This window comes from Mustela nivalis (assembly GCF_964662115.1).
Source record: "Mustela nivalis genome assembly, chromosome: 2".
NCBI lineage: Eukaryota > Metazoa > Chordata > Mammalia > Carnivora > Mustelidae > Mustela > Mustela nivalis.
Window position 1 is genome coordinate 145,851,684 of NC_139021.1, and position 23,470 is coordinate 145,875,153.

The 23,470-nt window shown below is 45.0% G+C and overlaps 1 protein-coding gene across 1 annotated transcript in view; it reads right to left on the bottom strand.

Annotated features, from left to right (window-relative positions):
- Window positions 1–11,138: 11,138 nt before the first annotated feature.
- Window positions 11,139–23,470, bottom strand: part of LOC309859360 (anthrax toxin receptor-like) — a gene marked incomplete at its 3' end in the record, with an annotated part of 35,761 nt that continues 23,429 nt past the window's right edge. Inside the window, exons 10-17 of the mRNA XM_082719995.1 lie at window positions 22,266–22,361; window positions 21,048–21,117; window positions 20,416–20,491; window positions 18,406–18,834; window positions 17,115–17,153; window positions 15,920–16,000; window positions 14,979–15,056; window positions 11,139–11,351 (exon numbers count right to left, since the gene is read on the bottom strand). Coding sequence (XP_082576121.1) covers window positions 11,139–11,351; window positions 14,979–15,056; window positions 15,920–16,000; window positions 17,115–17,153; window positions 18,406–18,834; window positions 20,416–20,491; window positions 21,048–21,117; window positions 22,266–22,361 — 1,082 coding nt within the window. The remainder of the gene's footprint in view (window positions 11,352–14,978; window positions 15,057–15,919; window positions 16,001–17,114; window positions 17,154–18,405; window positions 18,835–20,415; window positions 20,492–21,047; window positions 21,118–22,265; window positions 22,362–23,470) is intronic.

Sequence of the window (23,470 nt, forward strand, 5' to 3'; positions counted from 1 at the left end):
TGTTTTTTTGGTTTCTATTTCATTGATTTCTGCTCTGATCTTTATTATTTCTCTTCTCCTGCTGGTTTAGGCTTTCTTTGTTGTTTTTTCTCCAGCTTCTTTACGTGTAGGGTTAGGTTGTGTATTTAAGACCTTTCTTGTTTCTTGAGAAAGGCTTGTATCACTATGTATTTTCCTCTCGGGACTGTGTTTGCTGTATCCCACAGATTTTGAACCATTGTGTTTTTATTATCATTTGTTTCCATGAATTTTTTTAATTCTTCTTTAATTTCTTGGTTGACCCATTCATTCTTTAGAAGGATGCTCTTTAGCCTCCATATATTTGGGTTCTTTCCAAATTTTCTCTTGTGATTGATTTCTAGCTTCAGAGCATTGTGGTCTGAAAATATGCAGGGAATGATCCCACTCTTTTGATACCAGTTGAGACCTGATTTATGACCCATAATGTGATCTATTCTGGAGAATGTTCCATATGCACTAGAGAAGAATGTGCATTCTCTTACTTTGGGATGGATTGTTCTGAAAGGATCTGTGATGTCCATCCGGTCCAGTGTGTCATTTAAGGCCTTTATTTCCTTGTTGATCTTTCACTGGGGTGATCTGTCCATTTCAGTGAGGGGCATGTTAATGTCCCCTACTATTACTGTATTATTGTCAATGTGTTTCTTTGATTTTGTTATTTATTGGTCTGTATAGTTGTCTTCTCCCATGTTAGGGGTATAGATATTTAAAATTGTTAGATCTTCTCATTGGAAAGACCCTTTGAGTATGATGTAGTATCCTTCCTCAGCTCTTATTATAGTCTTTGGCTTAAAATCTAATTGATCTGATATAAGGATTGCCACCCCAGCTTTCTTTTGATGGCCAATAGCATGGTAAATTATTTTCCAGCTCCTCACTTTAAATCTGTAGGTGTCTTTGGGTCTAAAATGAGTTACTTGTAGACAGCATATTGATGGGTTTTATTATTTTTATCCATTATGATACCCTGTGCCTTTTGATTGGGGCATTTAGCCCATTTACATTCAGGGTAACTATTGAGAGATATGAATTTAGTGCCATTGTATTGCCTGTAAGGTTACTGTTACTGTATATTGTCTCCTTTCCTTTCTGATCTACTACTTTTAGGGTCTCTCTTTGCTTAGAGGACCCTTTTCAATATTTCCTGTAGAAATGGTTTGGTGTTTGCAAATTCTTTCAGTTATTGTTTGTCTTGGAAGCTTTTTATCTCTCCTTCTATTTTCAATGATAGCCCAGCTGGATATAGTATTCTTGGCTGCATGTTTTTCTCATTTAGTGCTCTGAATATATCATTCCAGTTCTTTTTGGCCTGCCAGGTCTCTGTGGGTAAGTCCACCGCCAATCTAATATTTTTACCATTGTGTATTACATACAGACTTCTTGTCCCAGGCTGCTTTCAGGATTTTCTCTTTGTCGCTAAGACAGATTCTACTATTAGATGACGGGGTGTGGGCATATTCTTATTGATTTTGTCGGGAGTTCTCTGCACCTCCTGGATTTTGATGCTTGTTCCCTTTGCCATATTAGGGAAATTCTCTAAGATAATTCTCTCCAATATACCTTCTGCTCCCCTCTTTCCTTCTTCTTCTTCTGGAATCCCAATTATTCTAATGTTGTTTTGTCTTATGGTATCACTTATCTCTTGAATTCTCCCCTCGTGGTACAGTAGTTGTTTGTCTCTCTTTTGCTCAGCTTTTTTATTCTATGTCATTTGGTCTTCTGTATCACTAATTCTTTCTTCTGCCTCATTTATCCTAGCAGTAAGAGCCTCCATTTTTCATAGCACCTCATTAATAACTTTATAAATTTCAATTTGGTTACATTTTAGTTCTTTTATTTCTCCAGAAAGGGCTTTTATTTCTCCAGACAGGGTTTCTTAATATCTTCCATGCCTTTTTGCTAACCTTGAGAATTGTCATTCTGAACTTTAGATCTGACATATTACCAATGTCCATATTGATTAGGTCCCTAACCTTCAGTACTGCCTCTTGTTTTTTTTTTTTTTTTTTTTTTTTTTTTTTTTTGTGGTGAGTTTTTCTGCCTTGTCATTTTATCCAGATAAGAATATATGACGGAGTGAATAAAATACTAAAAGGGTGGCAAAGACCCCAAGAAAATGTGCTTTAACCAAATCAGAAGAGACCCCAAATCATGGGGGGAGAAAGGGAGTAAAAGAAGTTCAGAAAAAAATTAAAAAAAGAAAACAAATAAAGAAAAAATATAAAAAAGAAAAAAAAGGAAAAAGAAAAAAGAAGAAATTTATATATGTTAGACTGGTTACTAGAACAGGGTCACCCACTTAATTTTGGGAGTATTTTGGTCCTTAGAAGAAACTACCTCCCAAAATTTTAAAGAATGAAAAACATATATAAGGGTAAACACAATGAAGGGATGGAATATGACTATAAAGATGAAAAAATTTTTTTTAATTTCTAAAAATGGAGTTGATAAGATAAGTTGGTTGGGAGAATAAAGAAAAAGAAAGTGGAAAGAGTTTTCTCAGGCTGGAGACTAGAACAGGCCCGGTGTTAGATTTAGGGCGTATTTTGATCTATGCCAAATTTTTTAGAAGAAAAGATTTTAGAAGAAAAAACCCTATGTGTATATTGCCTATGTTCTCCTCTAGGATTCTGATGGATTTCTGCTTCACATTGAGGTCTTTTATCCATTTCGAATTTATCTTTGAGTATGGTGTAAGAGAATGGTAGAGTTTCATTCTTCTACATACAGCTGTTCAATTTTCCTAGGACCATTTATTGAGAGACTGTTTTTTTTTTTCCCCACTGTATATTTTTTCCTGCTTTGTCAAAGATTAGTTGACCGTAAATTTGAGGGTCATATCTGGGCTCTCTACTCTGTTCCACAAGTCTATATGTCTGTTTTTGTACCAGTACCATGCTGTCTTTGTGATCACAGCTTTGTAGTAAAGCTTGAAATCAGGTAACGTGATGCCCCCAGTTTTGTATTTCTTTTTCAACATTTCTTTAGCAATTCAGTCTCTTTTGATTCCATACAAATTTTAGGATTGTTTGCTCCAGCTCTTTGAAAATTACTGGTGGAATTTTGATCAGAATGGCATTGAAAGTATAGATTGGTTCAGACAGTAGAGAGATTTTAACAATGTTTATTCTTCTGATCCATGAGCATGGAATGGTCTTCCATCTTTCTGTGTCCTCTTCAATTTCTTTCATGAGTGTTCTGTAGTTCCTCAAGTACAGATCCTTTACCTCTTTGCTTGGGTTTATTCTCAGGTATCGTATGTTTCTTGATGCTATAGTAAATGGAATTGATTCTCTAATTTCCCTTTCTGTATTTTCATTGTTAGTGTATAAGAAAGCTAGTGATTTCTGTACATTGATTTTGTATTCTGCCACATTACTAAATTGTTGTATGAGTTCTAGTAATTTGGGGGTGGAGTCTTTTGGGTTTTCCATATAAAGTATCACGTCATCTGTGAAGAGAGAGAGTTTGACTTATTCATTGCTAACCTGAATACCTTTAAGTTCTTTTTGTTGTGTTATTGCTATTGCTAGGACTTCTAGTACTATGTTTACAAGAGTGGTGAGAGTGGGCATCGTTGTTGTGTTCCTGATCTCAAAGGGAAGGCTGTCAGCTTTTTCCCATTGAGGATGATATTCGCTGTGTGTTTTTCATAGATCGATTTTATGCAGTTGAGGAATGTTCCCTCTATCCCTGTACTTTGAAGCATTTTAATCAGGAATAATGTGTATCCTATCAATGCTTTTTCTGAACAAATGGGAGGACCACGTGGTTCTTCTCTCTTTTCTTATTGATTTGTTCTATTGCATTGATTGATTTGCGAATGTTGTACCATCCCTGCATCCCATGAATAAATACCACCTGGTTATGGTGGGTAATCTTTTTAATGTACTGTTGGCTCCTATTATCTACGATCTTGTTGAGAATCTTAGCATCCATATTCATCAGGGATATTGGTCTGAAATTCTCATTTTTGGTGGGGTCTTTTCCTGGTTTTGGGATCAGGGTAATCTGGGAAGAAGTTACAAATGCTATCAATGATTTCCAATCTGATTTAAATTCTCTAACATCTAGGGTAACTGAGGCAGAAGATAGAATTAGTGATCTAGAGGACAAACTGATAGAGAAAAAGTATCAGGAGGAGGCCTGGAACAAAGACCTAAGAAGCCATGAAAACAGAATTAGGGAAATAAATGACACCATGAAACACTCCAATGCCAGAATTATTGGAACCCCTGAGGGGGAGGAGAAAGAAAGAAGACTATAATATATAGTTGAACAAATTCTCCATGAAAATTTTCCCAATCTGGGGAATGGAACCAGCGTTTGTGTCCTAGAGGCAGAAAGGTCAGCTCCCCCAAGATCATAGAATGTAGAAAGACCTCAAGACACGTGATTGTGAAACTGATGAATCAAAATTTTAGACAGGAACTCTTGAGAGCAGCTAGGGGGAATAGCTTCCTTACATACAGAGTAAGGGCCATCAGAATGACTTCAGACCTGTCCACAGAAACCTGGAAAGCCAGAAGGGTTGGCAAGACATATTCATGGCACTAAATGAAAAGAACATGCAGCCAAGAATACTTTATCCAACAAGACTGACATTCAAAATGGATGGAGAGATAAAGATCTTACAAGATCGGCAGCAAGGTTTAAAAGAATGTGTGACCACCAAGCTGGCACTACCAGAAATATTAAGGGGGGGGGTTTCTATAAAATATGAAAGAACCCAAGAGTGTCATAGAACTGAAATTTTGGGGGATAATCTATAGAAACAAGGATTTCACAGGCAACATGATGTCAATAAAAATGTATCTCTCAATAGTCACTCTCAACACGAATGGCCTAAACACTCCCATAAAATGGCACAGGGTTGCAGATTGGATAAAATGACAGGTCATGTCCATATGTTGTCTTCAAGGGACCCATTTTGAACCTAAGGATACATCCAGACTGAAAGTGAAGGGTTGGAAAAGCATCTTTCATGCCAGTGGGCCTCAAAAGAAAGCTGGGGTAGCGATTCTCATATCAGATAAATTAGATTTTAAACTGAAGACTGTAGTTAGAGATAAAGAAAGACACTACATCATTCTTAAAGGGTCTATCCACCAGGAAGATCTAACAATTATAAATATTTATGCCCCCAATATGGGAGCAGCCAACTACATACGACAACTGTTAATCAAGATAGAGTCATATTGATATGAATACATTAGTAGTAGGGGATCTTAACATGCCACTCTCAGTAATAGATCATCCAAGCAGAAAATCAATAAAGAAACAAGAGCATTGAATGACACATTGGACCAGATGGACCTCATAGATATATACAGAGCATTCCACCCTAAAACAACAGAATACGCATTCTCCTCGAGTGCAGATGGAACTTTCTCCAGAATAGGCTCCATACTGCATCACAAAGTAGGACTCAACTGACACCAAAAGATTGAGATTATTCCCTGCATATTCTCAGACCACAATGCTTTGAAACTGTAACTCAACCACAAGAAAAAGTTTGGGAGGAATTCTAACAGCTGGAATCTAAAGACCACCTTGCTTAAGAATGTTTGGCTCAACAAGGAAATCAAGAAAGAACTTAAACAATTTATGGAAACCAATGGGAATGAAGACACTTTGGTCCAAAACCTATGGGATACAACAAAGGCAGTCCTAAGGGGGAAGTACAAAGCCATCCAAGCCTTCCTAAAAAAAAAAAAAAAAAAAAAAAAAGGAAAAATCCAGAAGACACCAGTTCTCTTTTCGCCTTGAAGAACCAGAGAATCAACAACAAATTAAGCCAACCCCACACTCAAGAAGGGAAATAAGATTAGAGCATAGATAGAAACTAGAGATACAGTAGAACACATCAATGAAATTAGAAGCTTTTTTTTTTTTTGGTATCAATAAGATCGATAAACTGTTGGCCAAACTAATAAAAAATAGATTAATAAAATTATGAATGAAAAGGGAGAGATCATGACTAACACCAAGGAAATAGAAACAATCATCAGAAATTATTATCAACCGTTATATGCCCCAAAGCTAAACAACCTAGACCAAATGGATGCAATCCTGGAAACCTATAAACTTCCAAAACTGAATCAGGAAGAAATTGACAACCTGAATAGACCAATATGTAGTAATGACATTGAAGCAGTGATCAAAACGTCCCAAAAAAACAAGAGCCCAGGACCTGATGGATTCCTGGGGAATTCTACCAAACATTCAAAGAATAAATAATACCTATTCTCCTGAAGATCTTTCAAAAAATAGAAGCAGAAGGAAAACTTTCAGACTCTTTTTATGTATCCCATTTATTGATTTGTGTATGTTGAACCATCCTTGTATTCCAGAAATGAATCCCATTGTTCATTATATTTTTAATATACTGTTGAATTTTCTTTGTTAATTTGTGTGAGTGTGTGTGTGTGTGTGTGTGTGTGTGTGTAATTTTTGTATTGTAATCACAAGGGATATTGGTCTATTGTCTTCTTGTAGTGTTGTTATCTGCTTTAATATTAGGGTAATGCTGGTATTGAAAAAATAGGTTTGGGAGTGTTTCCTCTCTGCAGTGTTTTGGGAGAGTTTGAGAATAATTGGTGTTAATTCTATAAATGCTTGGTATAATTCACCAGTGAAATTATCTGGTTCTGCGCTTTTCTTTCTTGGTAAATTTTTAATTACTGATTTAATCTTCTGACTCACTATCGGTTTGTTAAGATATCCTATTTACTTGTGATTCAGTGTTGGTAGTTGTATTTTCCACAGATTTTTCCATTTCTTTGAATTTTTCCAATTTATCAGCTTTTAGTTGTTCATAGCATTTTATGATCTATTGTATTTCTGTATTAGTAGTAATGTCTTCTCTTTCATTTATAATTTTTTTTTAATTTTGGTCCTCTTTTTAGTTTTCTTGGTTAGTCAGAGGTTGGCCAATGTGCTTTGTCTTTTCAAAAAACCAAATCTTTGTTTTGTTAACCTTTCATACAGTTTTATTGTTTTCTACTTTTTGCACTGAAATATTCATTTCCTTCTGATAACTTTGCACTTAATTTTTTTCATAGTTTCTTGAGGTGTAAGGTAAGGTTTTTCAGAGGCTGTATTCCTTTTTTCTTGGTATATGCCTTTATTTCTGTAAACTCCCTTCTTTGAACTGCTTTTGCTCCACCCTATGTTTTGGTATACTGTGTTTCCTGTTTTCTTTTTTTCAAAATATCTGTGTATTTTCCTTTTGAGTTCTTCTGTGGTTCATTGGTTGTTCAATGTGTGGTGTTTAATTTGTATGTATTTGAGCATTTTCCAGCTCTCCCCTTGTTACCCATTTCTGGTTTTACACCATTGTGATTGGAAAAGATACTTGAAATGATTTGAATCATCTTAAATCTGTTAAGACTATTTTTGTGGCCTAAAATATGATCTATCCTAGGAAATTTTCCATAGCTGCTTGAGAAAAACGTGTATTCTGCTGTAATGGTTACATTACATGTAATGGTTATATGTGTTAGATCTTGTTTGATCTACAGTGTTGTTCAAATCTACTGTTTCTCTATTGATCCTCTGTCTGGATGATCTTTCCATTGTTGAGAGTGGGTTTTGAGGCCCTTACCTATTATTGTATTGCTGTTTATTTATCCTTTTGTTCTGTTAGTAATTGATTTATACATTTAGTTGCTCCAAGGTTGGGTGCATAAATAAATACAATTGCTGTATATTCCTGGTGGACTGACCTTCTTATCATTATATAATGACTTCTTTGTCTCTTGACCTTTGTTTTTGCTTAAAGTCTATTCTGTCTGATAGAAGTATAGCTATCAGTGCTGTCTTTTGGGACCATTTGCTTAAAATATCTTTTTACGTCCCTTCCCTGTCAGTCTGTGTGTGTTTTTAAAGCTTGTAGGCAGCATATTCTTAGATTTTTTTTTCTCCATTCAATTATTTCGTGTCTTTTGATTAAATAATTTAATTATTTTATGACTAAAGGAATTATTTATTACCATTGCCATTTAACTTAATTTATATGTTTCTTCTTTCTTGGCTAGCTGTCTTTTGTTGTTTGATGACTTTTTGTAGGGATATGCTTTGATTCCTATATTGTAAGTTTTCTTTTATTTTTATTTATTTTTTATTTTTTAAAGACTTTATTTATTCATTTGACAGAGAGGCAGAGAGATCACAAGCAGGGGGAGTGGCAGGCAGAGGGAGAGGGAGAAGCAGAGAAGCAAGTTCACAGGACCCTGGGATCATGACCTGAGCAGAAGGCAGATGATTAAGCTACCGAGCCACCCAGGCACTCCATATAACTTTTGTTTATCTCTATTGGTTTTGCTTTTGTAATTGTGTAAAGGATTACATAAAATATATTATTTTTATAATATCCTATTTTAAACTGATAAAAACTTATTGATATCATACATAAATTTATCCTTACATTTATCTGTCCTTCACATTTTAGGTAATTGATATTAAAATTTATGTATTTTTCCACTGTATATTTTTTCCTGCTTTGTTGAAGATTATTTGACCGTAGGATTGAGGGTCCATATCTGGGCTCTCTACTCTGTTCCACTGGTCTGTGTGTCTGTTTTTATGCCAGTACCATGCTGTCTTGGTGATCACAGCTTTGTAGTAAAGCTTGAAATCAGGTAACATGATGCCGCCAGTTTTATTTTTGTTTTTCAACATTTCCTTAGCTATTCGGGGTCTCTTTTGATTCCATATAAATTTTAGGATTATTTACTCCAGCTCTTTGAAAAATACTGGTGAAATTTTGATCAGAATGGCATTAAAAGTATGGATTGCTCTAGGCAGTGTAGACATTTTAACAATGTTTATTCTTCTGATCCAAGAGCATGGAATGCTCTTCAATCTTTTTGTGTCTTCTTCAATTTATTTCATGAGTGTTCTGTAGTTACTCAAGTACAGATCCTATACCTCTTTGGTTAGGTTTATTCCCAGGTATCTTATCATTCTTGGTGCTATAGTAAATGGAATCGATTCTCTAAATTCCCTTTCTATATTTTCATTGTTAGTGTATAAGAAAGCCACTGAGTTCTGTACATTGACTTTGTATTCAAACTCAACACACACAAAACAGATAATCATATCAAAAAATGAGAAGATATGAACAGACACTTCTCCAATGAAGACATACAAATAGCTATCAGACATATGAAAAAATGTTCATCATCACTAGCCATCAGGGAGATTCAAATTAAAACCACATTGAGATACCACCTTACACCAGTTAGAATGGCCAAAATTAGCAAGACAGGAAACAGCGTGTGTTGGAAAGGATGTGGAGAAAGAGGAACCCTCTTACACTGTTGGTGGGAATGCAAGTTGGTGCAGCCACTTTGGAGAACAGTGTGGAGATTCCTCAAGAAATTCAAAATAGAGCTTGCCTATTACCCTGCAATTGCACTACTGGGTATTTACCCCAAAGATACAGATGTAGTGACAAGAAGGGCCATCTGTATCCCAATGTTTATAACAGCAATGACCATTGTCGCCAAACTGTGGAAAGAACCAAGATACCCTTCAACGGATGAATGGATAAAGAAGATGTGGTCCTATAGACTATGGAGTATTATGCCTCCATCAGAAAGGATGAATACCCAACTTTTGTAGCAACATGGACAGGACTGGAAGAGATTATGCGGAGTGAAATAAGTCAAGTAGAGAGAGTCAACTATCATATGGTTTCACTTATTTGTGGAGCATAACAAATAGCATGGAGGACAAGGGGAGATGGAGAGGAGAAGGGGATTGGGGTAAATCGGAAGGGGAGGTGAATCATGAGAGACTATGGACTCTGAAAAACAATCTGAGGGGTTTGAAGTGGCAGGGGGGTGGGAAGTTGGGGTACCAGGTGGTGGGTATTATAGAGGGCACGGATTGCATGCAGCACTGGGTGTGGTGAAAAAATAATGAATACTGTTATGCTGAAAATAAATAAATTTAATTTAAAAAATTACATATTTTTAAATATGGTTTAAAACAAGTTATTGTGGTTGTGTTTATTTTATACATTTTCTAATCTTTGATCTAGAGTTCTAGGTAATTATGGACCACCTTGACAATAGGATGGTCACTACCAATGAGTCTTGCAAACACATTCTTTTGTTTTCACCATGTTAATTATGATCATTTATTTCTGCTTCATGGATATTCTTTAACATTTTGGGGGAGGCAGGTCTACTGGTTATGAACTCAACTATCGTTTGTTATGTTTTTCTCTTTCCACTTCCGAATAATAGCTTTGCTGGGCATCCTATTCTTAGTTGGCAGCTTTTATCTTAAATATTTGACTCTATCATCTCTCTTTTTTCTGCAAAATTCCCGTTGAAAAATACACCTTCAGTCTTATGGGCAGAGCCCCTGTGTGTGATGACTCACATTTCTCTTGTTGCTTTCACAATTCTCTCTGTATTTCAGTTTGGCAAGATGTGTTGGTATGTGCCTATCTTGTTTAACCATAGGGGTGGAGGGGGGGTCCTTGGACCCAAATGAATTTAGATTTCCATTTCTCCCCCCATTTGATAAGTTTTCAGCCATTTAGCTTTAAATATACTTTGTGTATCTTTCTCTTTCTGTTATCATTCTGGGATTCTAAAACATTGTTTCTGTGGATGATGTCCCATAGTATTTCTTTACTCTTTTTAACTTCATTTTCTTTTTGTTTTTTTCCAGTGGGATGATTTCAAATGACCTGTCCTTAAATCACTGGTATTATTAGGTAAATTATTCAAGAGATTAAAACAGTCAGTGAGTGGGGAAACAGGCTTTATTTATATTTCAAAGACATTTCAGGCTTTTTTCATAGAGGAAAATTTGTACCAAGCCCCATGCATCCAGGCCCTTCATGACAGATGAAGACCAACTTGCAGGGAGTGGGAGACATTCATGTCTACATCCATAGACCAGGTGCTTTTTCCTGGCAGGAACACTACTGATACATCTCATACAATAGAGTGTTGCTCACCAGGTAAACAAACTCTCTTGTTGATCACCAACAATTCTAACTCTTTTGACCATATATCAAGACTCTTTATATATGTCCAATTCAGTACACAAAGGGCTCTTAACAGTCTTGGGTTTGGGGGGCTTTACAGGTGAGACTATGGGGGTGGGAGTGACAAAGTAGTTCTGCAGAGTGCCTCAGAAGGGGGAGAGATCAATGGCAGCGTCATGGAGGGTGGCTGGGAGTATATGGTAGGGGGGTATTGGCACTGTTCACAGCAGCTGTTGAGGGGCAAGCATCCCTGGTTGGGTGGAAGGCAGGGCAACTGCCTGCAGAGGGGCTTCAGTGGGGTGAAGTTGAAACACTGACCCTGCAGAGAAGAGAGGAGAGAGAAGGTTACTGAAAAGGCATTGGAGATGGAACCAGAAAGCTTTGGTGTCCTTGGCTCAAGGGAGTTCTGGTTCACGACCCATCAAGATCAACATGGTAGGACCTTGTTGATACCCTTCAACAGGGTATCTGTTACTCACTCTCCCTGAGTGCTGGCCTCCAGGCTGGAATGCCATTTCAAGACTCAGTTCAGGTTTTAGAAGTCTTCCCTGCCTCCCCCAGGAGGCCCCAGTGTTCTGACTCTGGACTCCCTCTGTTCTGGTTTTGAACTTGTCTGCTTCCCATGGACTGGGAGCCTCAGAAATGAGAACAAAGCTTGACTGCCATAGCAGCACAAGCCTTGCCACAGTTCTTTCAGTGATTGTGTGCTGGAGGGTTGATTTCTCACCACAGGTCTGAGGTCAGGCTCTGGGACCCCAGGCCAAGGGCAGCTGGGGGCACCCTCAAATGGGTGATGGGCTGTGGAGGCAGCAGCAAACCCAAACTCTTTGGCTTGGGAAGAGAACAATAGAGATGTTTGGGACAGAACAGTCTGCCTGTGGTTCACTGGCGTCCCCTATGGACCCTAGCTCCGATTCAGCTGAGGAGTCCCAGCTGAAAGGCTCAGAAAGCCAAGGAGGGGTCCTGGGTGTGCTGGCTATCTGACAGCATTTCTGGCCCCTCTAGCTCCAGGAGATACAGAGAGTGGATAAGAAAGGTCCTGCATCTTCCACAGGCAGCACACCTGAGAGGAGGGAGACCATGTTGGGCTTTCCCAGACCCCCAGCTTCCTTCCAGGGAGCAGTTCTTCTAGAGCCATTAATTCAAATTCAAATTTGATTTACTTTAAATAAATTTGAAACAAATTTAATTCAAATAAACCTATTGACACAGCAAGGCAGCCACACCTTTAGGAACACTAACTGGGTAAAGCCCCTGGGTGTGGCCCTCATTTGAGTGGTCCTTGCACACCCCCACACAACACAGACACTTGTACCTCCAGGCCCCCATGTCCTTTTGCTCGTTATGTGCTACATGAAGTGCAAAGTGTCAGATAAGAGGGGCCCTACTCTCACAGGAGCTTCTAGGTCATTGGCTTGCAGTGGTCACTTGAATAATGGCCCTGAAAGATATCAACGTCCTAGGAACTTGTGGCTGTTTGGGTTACACTGGAAGAGGACCTTTGTGATGTGATTAAGTCAAGGAGCTTGAGATGAGGAGATTTTCCTGGGTTATCTGAATGGGCTGACAGGTGAGCCCAGGTTCTTGAAAGAGGGAGACCTACCCACCGAAGAGGAGAAGGTGATGGGAAGGGTGAAGCAGAGAGAGATTCAAGGTGATACTCTGTTGGCATATGGGTGGAGGAAGGGGCCAGGAGCCAGAGAATCCTGAGAATGCAGTTCTGGAAGTAGAAAAGGCAGGAAACAGATTGTTTTTTTGCCAGACTCTCCAGAAAAAGCGCAGTCTCAGAGAGAACTGGATTTCTGCTCGGGAAACCTGTTTCACACTTCCAGCCTCCAGAGCTGAGAGTACGCTACAACCGAAAACTTATTGTTTTCAGCTGCTGAGTTTGTGATACTGTGTTAGAGCAGCCACAGGAGAGTAGCATCTTATAACACCAGAGGACCGACAGTAAAAACACATTCACTACACTGGAGGAAAGAGCAGACTCAACCCACAGAACACAGCCGTGTTTGGGGTTCAGGGTTTGGGCTGCATCATCAGATTTAGCTCCCAGCAGTGTGGAGCCTGTTCTGGGAGGGGCTCAAGCCACAGTGAGGGTCTCATCCACAGACGATGTGTGCAGACTCAGGAGGCAGGAGAGGGAGTGGCTTTCTCAGCCCAACTGTCTATTGTCAAATAGACAGGGGAGGCTGGGCAGGCTTTGACCCTCAGAGTCATATGGGAGGAGACAGATGAGTGGGGAGGGACCCCCCTCCCACAGGGTTTAGTTAATGGGCTCCCAGGTCTGCTCAGGATGAGAGGATTGACTTCAGACAGCCCTGGGTGCTGAACTTGCCCTCCATTGGACTTTGCTGCTTTCTTGGACAGTGTTTGGCCGTTGGCACACACACAGGGTCCCTCCTGGCTACAGAGGAGGCTGGGCCAGCTCCAGAGCTGGCATGGCAGTGGTCTGGCAGAGCTGTGGGCAGCTGGCAGTGCCCCACAATGCGTGAGTCTGAATTCTGCCACCCTTCATCTGGGGTCTTAGGAATGTGACCCTTCTGGAAGGTCGTTTAGCACCCTGCCCTCACCTGGATGGGTAGGATGGCCCTTTCTGGTATCCCTTCCTTGTTCTCCATCTGGTCTCAGGCCTCCCTCCATGTCTTGCTCCATCCCTCCGCCCTGAGTGGGCACCACTGGGTGGATTCAAGGCACAGGGTTGGTGTGGTGCTCATGTGACCATCATGGGGCTGCGGTTCTGGGAAGAGGCTCCAGGAGAATCAGATGGAGAAGGGAATTCTGTATGAGCATGGCTGGGACTGAGGGCCCTGTTCAGACCCAGAGCCCAGAGCCCAGCCCCAGAGGAGCCCTGGTACCTCTGACACTACATGGTGGCCCTGCTGGGGGTCAGCATGCATCGGGGGTGTCTCCTCAGCAGTGTCCCAAGCCCCTCAGGCCTGCCCAGGACTCCAAAATGCCCACCTGGTACAGAGGGAGAGCCGTGCTTGCCTGATCCAAAGAAGTGACTTATGTGGTTCTCACTAGGGCTTCTGGGGACTTCAATGTCCTCCAGGCCCCTGGGCCAGTCTGTGCAAAGGGTCTGAGACCTGGAATCCAGGTGAGCCAGGAGCATGGTCTTCGTGGGCCCTCAGTCTGAGCCTTGTGGGTGTTTGTGAGGTAACCATCATGGGATCAAGATCCTGACCTGACAGGGGGCAGGGCAGGGATAGGGGTGGAGCCAGGGTCTGGGGTTCAAGTCCAGCTCTGCCACTCCAAGGCTTTGTGACCTGGGGTAAGTCACTAGACCTCTCTGTGCCTTAGCACCCCCTTTGGAAAGAAAGGCATATTAGTAGTACTTGCACATGGAGTTATTGGCAGGAGTACATAGTGAAAATACGTAGCATTCTTAGACTGTCAGCTGGCCCACAGAAGGAACTTCGAACAAGTTGTCACTAATATTCAGTTCCATGGAGGGCACCTGTAACAAGCTGGCTTCTCCCTGTTGTCACAGGCAATGACACAAAGAGGACTCTACTATCTGGTAAGGCAGTCAGTGTTGGCCATGCCCTCCCCTAGTCCTAGCGTAAGAGTGAGCCATGCAGGAGAGTCTCAGTGGATGGGGGCAGCCAGCAGACCTCCAGTGGGGAGCTCAGTGGGGAGGGATGATGGTTGGGCCAGGAGAAGTTTCTGGGTGGCCTCCCTTTACAGCTTCTTTGACTTAGGTTTGGAGGCAATGGGTCATAAGAACTTTCCTGTTATTCTGGAGAGGATGTGCATGAAAATGCAGGTGCCAGACCCAAATCGGCCTGTGAGGCTCAGGAACACCACCTCTCAACGTCTTGGCATCCTTGTGGCAGGTGCCTGGACATCTCTATCTCTGATCCATAGTCCCTGAGTGCAATGGTCAACGGCAAAGAGCAAAGGCCTGCTGGCCCATGGAGAGCATCCCTGTGCCCCTGCTTACCTGGTCACGAGGCGGACACCATATCAATGGCAGCTGGTGGCAGCTTTGAACAAAGTCACACAGGGTATCCAGTTTGTCCTGAGAAGCAGATGTGGCCATGAGGAAGCTGCAGGCACCTCCAAAGGGTATAGTCCTCTCTGGCTTGAGATGGTCCCAGAGGGTTCTATCCCCAGGAACACACTGAGGGAGCCCTGCAGTATCTAACTGGGACAGGGGCCTGGTGACCTCGTTTGTTTGTGGTCTCTGGAATCTGAAACATATCTTCCTCATGCTGGGCTGCCTCAGGCCTCCCCAGGGTTGGGGGCCCCCTCACTGGGTGGGGGCCTAGCACATCCTGGGGTGAGAACATTTCCTGCAGGCCTTCTCCATGAGGCCCTGGTCCCTCTATGTCACTGGGTCCCCAGGACAATGGAGTTAGCTCAGTCCCTCACCCTCCTGAGCAGACACATGAAAGGCTCGCAGGAGCCACTGGTATTTCTGGATACATTTAATAGTGAACAAACCTTGCTCAGAATTCTCCTGTAAAAAATTTTGTTTCTGACCCATGGGAGCCTGATTATGACTGAGCTTGTGTTTCATCATCCCCCTGCTGGCTGGTGAACCCCAAGCCATTGCTGGACATGGTGAGCAGGTCTGATTGAGCCTGCAACTGCCAAGCTATAGCCAGCTACCAACTTCTGCAAACCTGGGCGCATGCCAAGGGGGAGACACTAGTGCTGGGTCCCGCGAGGTAGTGGAGGCAGGGACCACCCCTTCTGTTCTCTCCTGGGCCTGGGGATCAGGATGCAGTCTGTTTTTTCTCTAGTGCCAAGGGATCAGTGTCCATTTCCATAAGGTTCATCTCCCCGAAGCCATGGTTCCTGTGGGCCATGAACGGACTGCTCCCTTTTCTTCCTCAGCCTACCTTGCGGTCACAGCACCCTCCCTAATGCTCTTCTTACCTCTATGCGACTCATATCTTCCTCGTAGGGACAACAAGGGATGACCACTGGAGTGCATCTCTGTATACACGTGTCTGACTCCTACGAAGAGAAAGCACAGCTTGCTTCTTTGTCAGCAGCTCCTGGACAGAGGCACATGACATGTGGCCCCTCAGTGGCCACTCAGGAAAAGAGCACTGCTAGGAGGTTTAGAGGAGCCTCAAGGAGCACCGTGCTCTGTGACAGTCTCCCCAGGGGAAAAACAAGCAAACCCAATGCACTTGCAAATATGGCACTTTCCCAGAAGACCATCAAACTCTACCCTGTCCCTTTGGTCTCGGGGGCTACCCCTGGGGGAGAAGCCCAGTCGTGGGTTTCTGCAGTGTACAGGAGGGCTGTCCGGGTGGGAGCACTGGCAGGGGACAGGGCCGCACTCACCCGACCCTGGCAGATTCTTTCTCAGCACTTGGCACTGCACCCAGTCCCTGTACAGCCACAGGCAGTGAGGCCTGCTTCCTACCAGCCGTCAGACTCTGGTACCCTCTTCAGGACACGGTGTACCCATATAACTCTTTCTTCCAAAACCAGGTTTCGGCTCCCACCCTGGGATATCCAACCCTGCTCCCTGACCCTGGCTCTCTGTGCTCACCTGGACTGGGTCTGCCTCCCAGCTCAAAGCCAGGTAAGACACCTTCCAACCTCCATAACCCCTCATGTCCCTAGAGTCCCACCCTAGCCAAGCTCCTGGCCCTGCCAGGGGACAGCGGTGACGATAAACGATATGCAGCCCAACATACATCAGAGTCCAGGCAGAGGACCAACGTTTGAAGTCTAAGGTTCCTATTCTCAAAGTTCACCCGACTCTCTCAAACAGTCCTTTGGAAATTGACCCAAAGTCCCTATATTTTAATAGGGATGCCGGTGCTTGCTGAAACGGGCTACCTCAAGTTGCTAACTCGGGGGCAAAGTCCCTGGAGCAGCAGAGCTGCACACATGGGAAGGGTGTTATGAGTCCCAAGTCCTTCTGAGCCCCACCCCCCCCACCGCACTGTCCCTCGGTTACTCTCTTCTTTCTGCCAGCTCTCTTTGTGCAGGGAGCTGGGAGGTGCTGGGGCAGGGAGTGCAAATATCCCACAGGCAGCAGGAGCCCTTGTGTGTGGAGTTCAGTGTGGGCATCGAGGATGCAGACCGCATCAGGACCAAAATCATGACTTACCCTTTCTATTATCTCCATTGGTGGTGGCTCCTTGTCAGTCTAGAATGTTAAAAAGAGACACGGACAGAGGCTGGAGTGGCATGGAGGGAGCTGGGTCCACCATGCAGACAGGAGGGAACCTTATTCAGCAGCAGGAAAACGGAACATGGACTTTAGGGTGACAGTCTATGAGCCCACTGTCCATGATCTCTGGCTAACCAGCTGCACCGCCCTGAGCCTCAGGCTCCGGGGTTATTCAAGGGGGATCGGAGCTCCCTCCAGGGTGCACGGGGAGACAATCGGAGTAGGCTTCCTGGTCCTTGGCAGAGGCACCCCAGCTGGTAGTTTTTGTCAGCAGCCTTTCCATCACATGAAGATGGGAGAACTTCCCCCACTTCCCTTCCTCCCCTTCCCGTACCTACCAATTCCTAGCAACCGTCTCTGATTCCCCCTACGGGCTGGCAGTGCCCACCTCCTCTTTCTGTCCTCACACCTCCCCTTCTGCCACAATGGGACCTGCTTGTGTCCTGCAGGTTTGTTCTGTCCTTTCCCACCATCTGTCATCCCCTCTTCCTTCATCAGCTCTGGCCAGGGCCCTCTCAAACCCAGCGGCCAGTGTGTCTGCACTCCTCCCTCCTGCAGGGCCAGTATTTGTCCTTTGCTAAGCTCTGCTTGCCAAACCCTATGAAGGTGACAATTTATCTTCCACGCCCAGGTACCCATCCAGACCAGACACAGGACAGTGAGCTCCTGAGGGTAAGGCTGGTGGCGGGTCCATTCCTGTCCCTCTATGGCCAGCAAGGGGCCTAGCATGCCCTGGCCCTTAGCAAGGAGGAAGGAAGGCCAGACCCATTGCACAAGGGCAGAGATTCTTGTTGGTGTCCGAGGCTCAGCTGTCCCAGAGGTCAGGACCCCTGCCAGCCAGCAGGATTCTCCCTTGAGGCTCTCAGTGCCTCCTGCAGGGCCCACGCTCTTCCCTCAGAGGCCTTGTGTGGTGCTCGGTCTGCCTGAGTCTCCAGAGGTCTCGCTGCCGTGAGGCCTCCCTGGCACCTGGACTCTAAGGTGGCTTCTCCACCAGTGTCCAGGGCAGCTCACAGGCCACCTCCAGAGACATGCGTGAGGCCAGCAGCCCTTAGACACATGGTGAGTCTCTGCCTGGGAGCAGAAGATAGGCTGTGTCTCTGGTTGTTCCTGTGAGGACCTGGTTGCTGATGGGCAGCTGCCACAGGCAGAATCTGGGGGTGGGACGGGCTTGGGTCCCTTGTGGTTTGGGTGAGCCACTTCACAGGCTGTGTGGTCAGGGCTCACTCACATTCGTGCAGCAGCAGATGCCGAAGATAACCACCGGGATGATGAGCAGGGTGGAGGCGAGCGCTGCATAGAGAGATTTGTCCAGGATTGGCTTTTCTGTGACAACCATGGCCCCTGTGGACTCTGGTGTGACTATTGCTTTCCCACTCATCTCCCATGTGACGGTGGTGGACACCGTCTGCGTGGTGATCGTCTGCGTGGTTGTCATGGATGTTGTGGTCGTCCACCTGGTCGTCGTGGTCGTCGTGGTGGTTGTGGTAGTCTGCGTGGTTGTCGTGGTTGTTGTGGATGTTGTGGTTGTCTGTGTGGTCGTCGTCGTGGTTGAAATAGGCATCACGGGCATCCACGTGGTTGTCATGGTGTTTGTGGTCATCATAGGTGTGGTCATCGAGGGCATCGTGGTTGTTTCTGCAGTCTTTAATGGGTCCTCCTGCAATATATAGACATGTCAGCGACAGGGGTGGGCATGAGTGACCTCTTACAGGGAGCATACCCTAGTAACCACGCAGATCTCCCCATCAACCTGTTCCCATGGACCTCAGATTTCCCCACCCCAGGAAACACTGAAGGCTGGAGAACAGAGACAGCACCCAGAGAACCACTGTGGAGCCCTGGGCCACAGAGTGCACCACTAGCCCTGTTCAGAGGCTCTGTTCCAGAATCCCGACCAGGGAGCAGAATCTCCATGGTGGGACAAAGCCAGTCTGCACCTCTCGATGGACATGCTGCAAAGCCCTGTCCTAAACTAAGTGGCCTCCTTTCCCAGAGGCAGGGGAGGGAGAGGGCTGAGGGTCTGTGTCCAGGAGACAAGCAGCTGAAGGGGGAGGCAGGGTCGGGGCCTGGTGTGGCTCCTCCTGAAGTCTTTCTGACATGTGTCTGCAGGGGGCGGGCTGTGAGTTGGCGGGAATCCTGATGGGCACATGGGTGAGTCAGTCTGCTGATTCAGGAATGTATGTCCAGGCACAAGCGAAGACAGAGTTGGAGGACTGTCAGCACTGCTGAAACCTTCCCAGGCTGGGACTGGACACTAGGGTGGTGGCAATTAGGCACCATCATCCCTCCTCCCAGGCAGCTGTTTTCTCCATCCTAACACTCTCTGTCGCCCATGTCATGGTGCCCTATGCCAGGTGTCGAGGAGATATGGAGTTCTGAGGAGGAGGAACCTGGGAGCAGAACCTTCTTCCCCCATGTGCCTGTCCCTGAGCTGAGCCCCAGACCCTTTCCACAGCCCTGCTTGCTTCCTCTTCCATTCCAGAGGAGTCAGGTCAGAGAGCACTAGTAGAGAGGGACAGCTGAAGATCACAAGAAAACAGCAGAGGCAGAGGGGAGGCTGATGGCCTCTGCAAAATGACAGGGGCTGTTCCCCGTGTGAGCTGGGGCTTGGGCCAGTGATGGGCATGTGTGGGTTCAGCTGTACCAGCAGCTGCAACCATATGGTGGAAACACACCTGGCCCCATCCTCCAGATGTCCTGTGTCTGGGACCTGGATTTGGAGTGTCCCAGTGTCCCAGAGGTCCTGGACTCTGGCTCTAGCCCATAGTCCCCCAGGCTCTCTCAGCTGCCTGTCTGGAATGCAGGATGGAGCCCTGAGCTCCCCCCCAAAATAGCAGGGCCAGGGGAGGTGGCAAGGGGGGAGGCAGGTGTCAGAGGCTCAGCACCATTTCTAGAGTCTGCTCAGGGCTCTGGATTTCCCCTTTCATGTGCCTCCAATGACTCTTGGATCACAGAGAGCAGAGTTTCTGCAAGGCCGGGATAGGTGGCTGTATTGCAGGGACTCCTGTGAACCTGCTCTCAGGGCACCTTAGAAGCCTGTGTGGGGGAATGGCTTGCTAATGACGGGCTGAGGGCCCCAAGCTGGCTGTGAGGAGCTGCCCTAGCTTTGTATTTGCAGGAGCCACCTTGAGACTGCCTGGGACATTCTTGCCCTTTCTGTTTCCCTGGTGTCTGCTCCTTCTGTGCAGTGGTTCTGGTCAGCCCAGGAGGGAGGCTGCCACCCTACATTAGCACTCACACAGTCGGTGCCGCTGAAAACCATGCTGCCTTGGAATGTGACTCCAGCATCCATGCTGTATCTCACGACGAGCTCCCTAAAGTGTAGAAAAGCAGACAGTGATCACTAGTATGGATAGTATACTACTTGCACTTGAGTCAGCCATAGTCATTAGTTTTGTTTATTGCAATGACTTTGATCATCAGGCACTGGGTCCATCAGTGAGCATATAGCATAAGTAAGGGGGGCTTACCTTAAGCACTACAAGGTCAGTTCTGCAGTGATGACTGACCAGGCATGAGGAGTCTTACATCTGGTCTGATACCCTCATGGCCATGTGCTAAGTTTCCAGGGAGAGCTGCTTGGTGTCACCATCTTGACTATTTACAGAGTACGTTGACTTAGCTTTGAATAGCTGTCTGGAGCAAAGGTACCACCACAGAGTACATCATCTCTCGAATCCTACCTTCCTCAGCAGAGCCAGGGATGGGGGAATCCTTGAATACCTCTGGGGACAACCACCAAGAGTAGGTCCTGAGCATGCCTGGAGCCCTCCCTGAATTAGACATGTGCTGCCTGTAGCTTGGCATCCCACATTCTGTACACCTCATGGTAGAAAAATGTCCATCTGGCCCCTGACCTGAGGCACTTACCGATTTTCCATCTCAAATATGTGTCCAGGGCAAATTATACTGTGTGACGTTACAATATTTGCTCTTCTATCTAAAAAGAAAATCACAAGAATAATATTAATGCCATGTCCATTCATCCATCTCTTCCTTTCTGCCAGCCCCTGGCAAGCAGAGTTAACACTTTGAAAGACACCAGCTTCTCTTCTCTGTCTTCCTCTGAGCCCCTACTGTGCACCAGGTTCTCTAGAACGCTCCGGTTGGATGGAAAAGGATGGTTGAGTCCCAGTTCCCAAGGGCCTTACATTTGAGGGACTGGAGGGAGACAGACATTGAAATAACTAACAAGGAACAAAATAAATGCAGACAGTGAAAAGTGCTGAGACAAGAAGCAAGGGGAGGACAGAGAGTGGAAGGGAAAAGACACAGCTTAGGAATGGGGGGACCTGTCCTGTCCTTAAGAGATACCATTTCCTTTTACAGAAACAAAAATAGTATTCTTCAGTGACTTCACTGATGTGATGGCTGGGATTTGCTTCAAAGTAGTCCACGGTGAAGGAGTCAATAGAGCCAGATGGTCCAGAGTTGATAATTATTGAAAGTAGGTGAAGTTGTGTCAAGTTCATTCTACAATTTTTGTTACTTTTCTTTACTGTTGAAAATTTCCATTCCAAATAAAGTCTCTTTGAGGAGAGGATCCTAGAACTGAAACCAGGTGAGGGGAAAGCCAGGGAAAGATCCAAGGAAAGAGTGTCTGGCTTCTGTGAACAGCATGTGCCAAGGGCCTGGGGCATAACTAGCTGAGCTTTTGTGGAGAGAAGTAAGTGAGGAGAGGTGGGCAGGGCACTGTGAGCCCTGGGAAGGGGTTTGCATTTTATTCTAAGATGATGAATCTGACCAGGGGCTGGCCAGATCCGGGTACGTGTTGGACATTGAGGCAATAGTGGAGTGTTGGAGTGAAAGCAAAGAGGAAGCAGAGTTGATTGGAAGGGTTTGGCCACAATGCCTGGGTGGATGGTGGTGCCATTTAGTGAGGTAGCAAAGCCGGAGGAAGGAAGAGGGCCTATCCTTGTCTTTGTGTGTTTTTTTCTTTTTCCTAATGGCACCCTGGGAATTGGCACATAAGAAGCTTAGAACAGTTCTGTTCTCATAGTGTCCACAGTGTATGGTCAACAAGGACTTTGAAGACCCGGGCCTGAGGTGGGGAATTTGTCACTTTGAGGAACCAAGGGGATTACTTACTGGGTAAAGGATCGCCATCCAAAGTATATTCGCAAACAAAGTTCTCTATGTTGCTTGGATCTGGGACAGGTCTCTCAAATCCCACATCATAGGTATCTGCAAAGGCAAAATCCAACGGTCTGTATAAGACAGGGCTAAGACTTACTTTCCCTCTGATCTGCTAGTTATAGCAGGTTCCCCCAAAACCCCATTCCCAGGAACTCCTTCTGAGGAAAGCAACTATCCTGCTCCTTCTGCTCCAACACCCCCTACCCAATTCCAACCACCACAAGAAGAAAATGAATCCAAGGACAGACTAACATCAGCTTGTGGGAGCTGCATTTCCTACACAGGGGGCCACTGCATTGCAGCGGTTGGGTGGTATGAGGACCTGGATCTCCTGGAAGGGGAGACTGGTCCTTCTGGATGGAGAATTCTCTTTCTGGAGAAGAAGTTGTACAGCAGGCCTCCCAGGGCTCCAGAGAGAAGAGCTCCCCAAGAAGGCATGAGGGCATCTCCCCAAGAAGTCCAGGAGGAAACCAGCAGTGAGGAAGGGCAATCCACTGACCACGAGACTGACAATGGCACACGAGTAGAAGTGACTGCTCTGGGGAGGGTCTGGGAACAGCCCCTGCTGCTTGGCACAGGCTCTTTGGGAGAAATCCAACTCTACTGACCAATGTTTATCCTGTGTGTCCTCTTCATGCTGCAATCCTACTTGTGGGATTGACCCAGGGAATCCTGACCCATGCCCACAGTAAGTGAGCCTTACGTTTTTCACAGCCAGCTACAGCCACATGTTAGGAACAACCAGAATATTGACCAGGGAGAGTAGTGAAAGAGATTTCCTCCATCTGTAGAATGGAGTATGTGCTGACGGTTGGGAAATGTTACATACTTCATGACCCCATTCATGTAAAAACATCCTTGGAAAGCATATTTAGATAGCTCTGTGTAGACATACAGTGAACTGTCTGTGGTAGTTATTTCTGGAGGATGAGATGAAAAGAGAACTTGATCATGGTAGATGAATAGCAGCTTTGCTGGTGGCAAAGGTGTCTCTGCGCTGCACCGTGGATCTTTCCTTCCCCCTCTGGGGGCTCCTGCCCCACACCGCCCATCCTGCTCTCTGCACACAGTGAGTCTCCTGGCCATCCTGAAGGCCCTGCATGACCCCATTTATGTAAAGCATATTTAGATAGCTGTGTACAGACACATGATCAGCC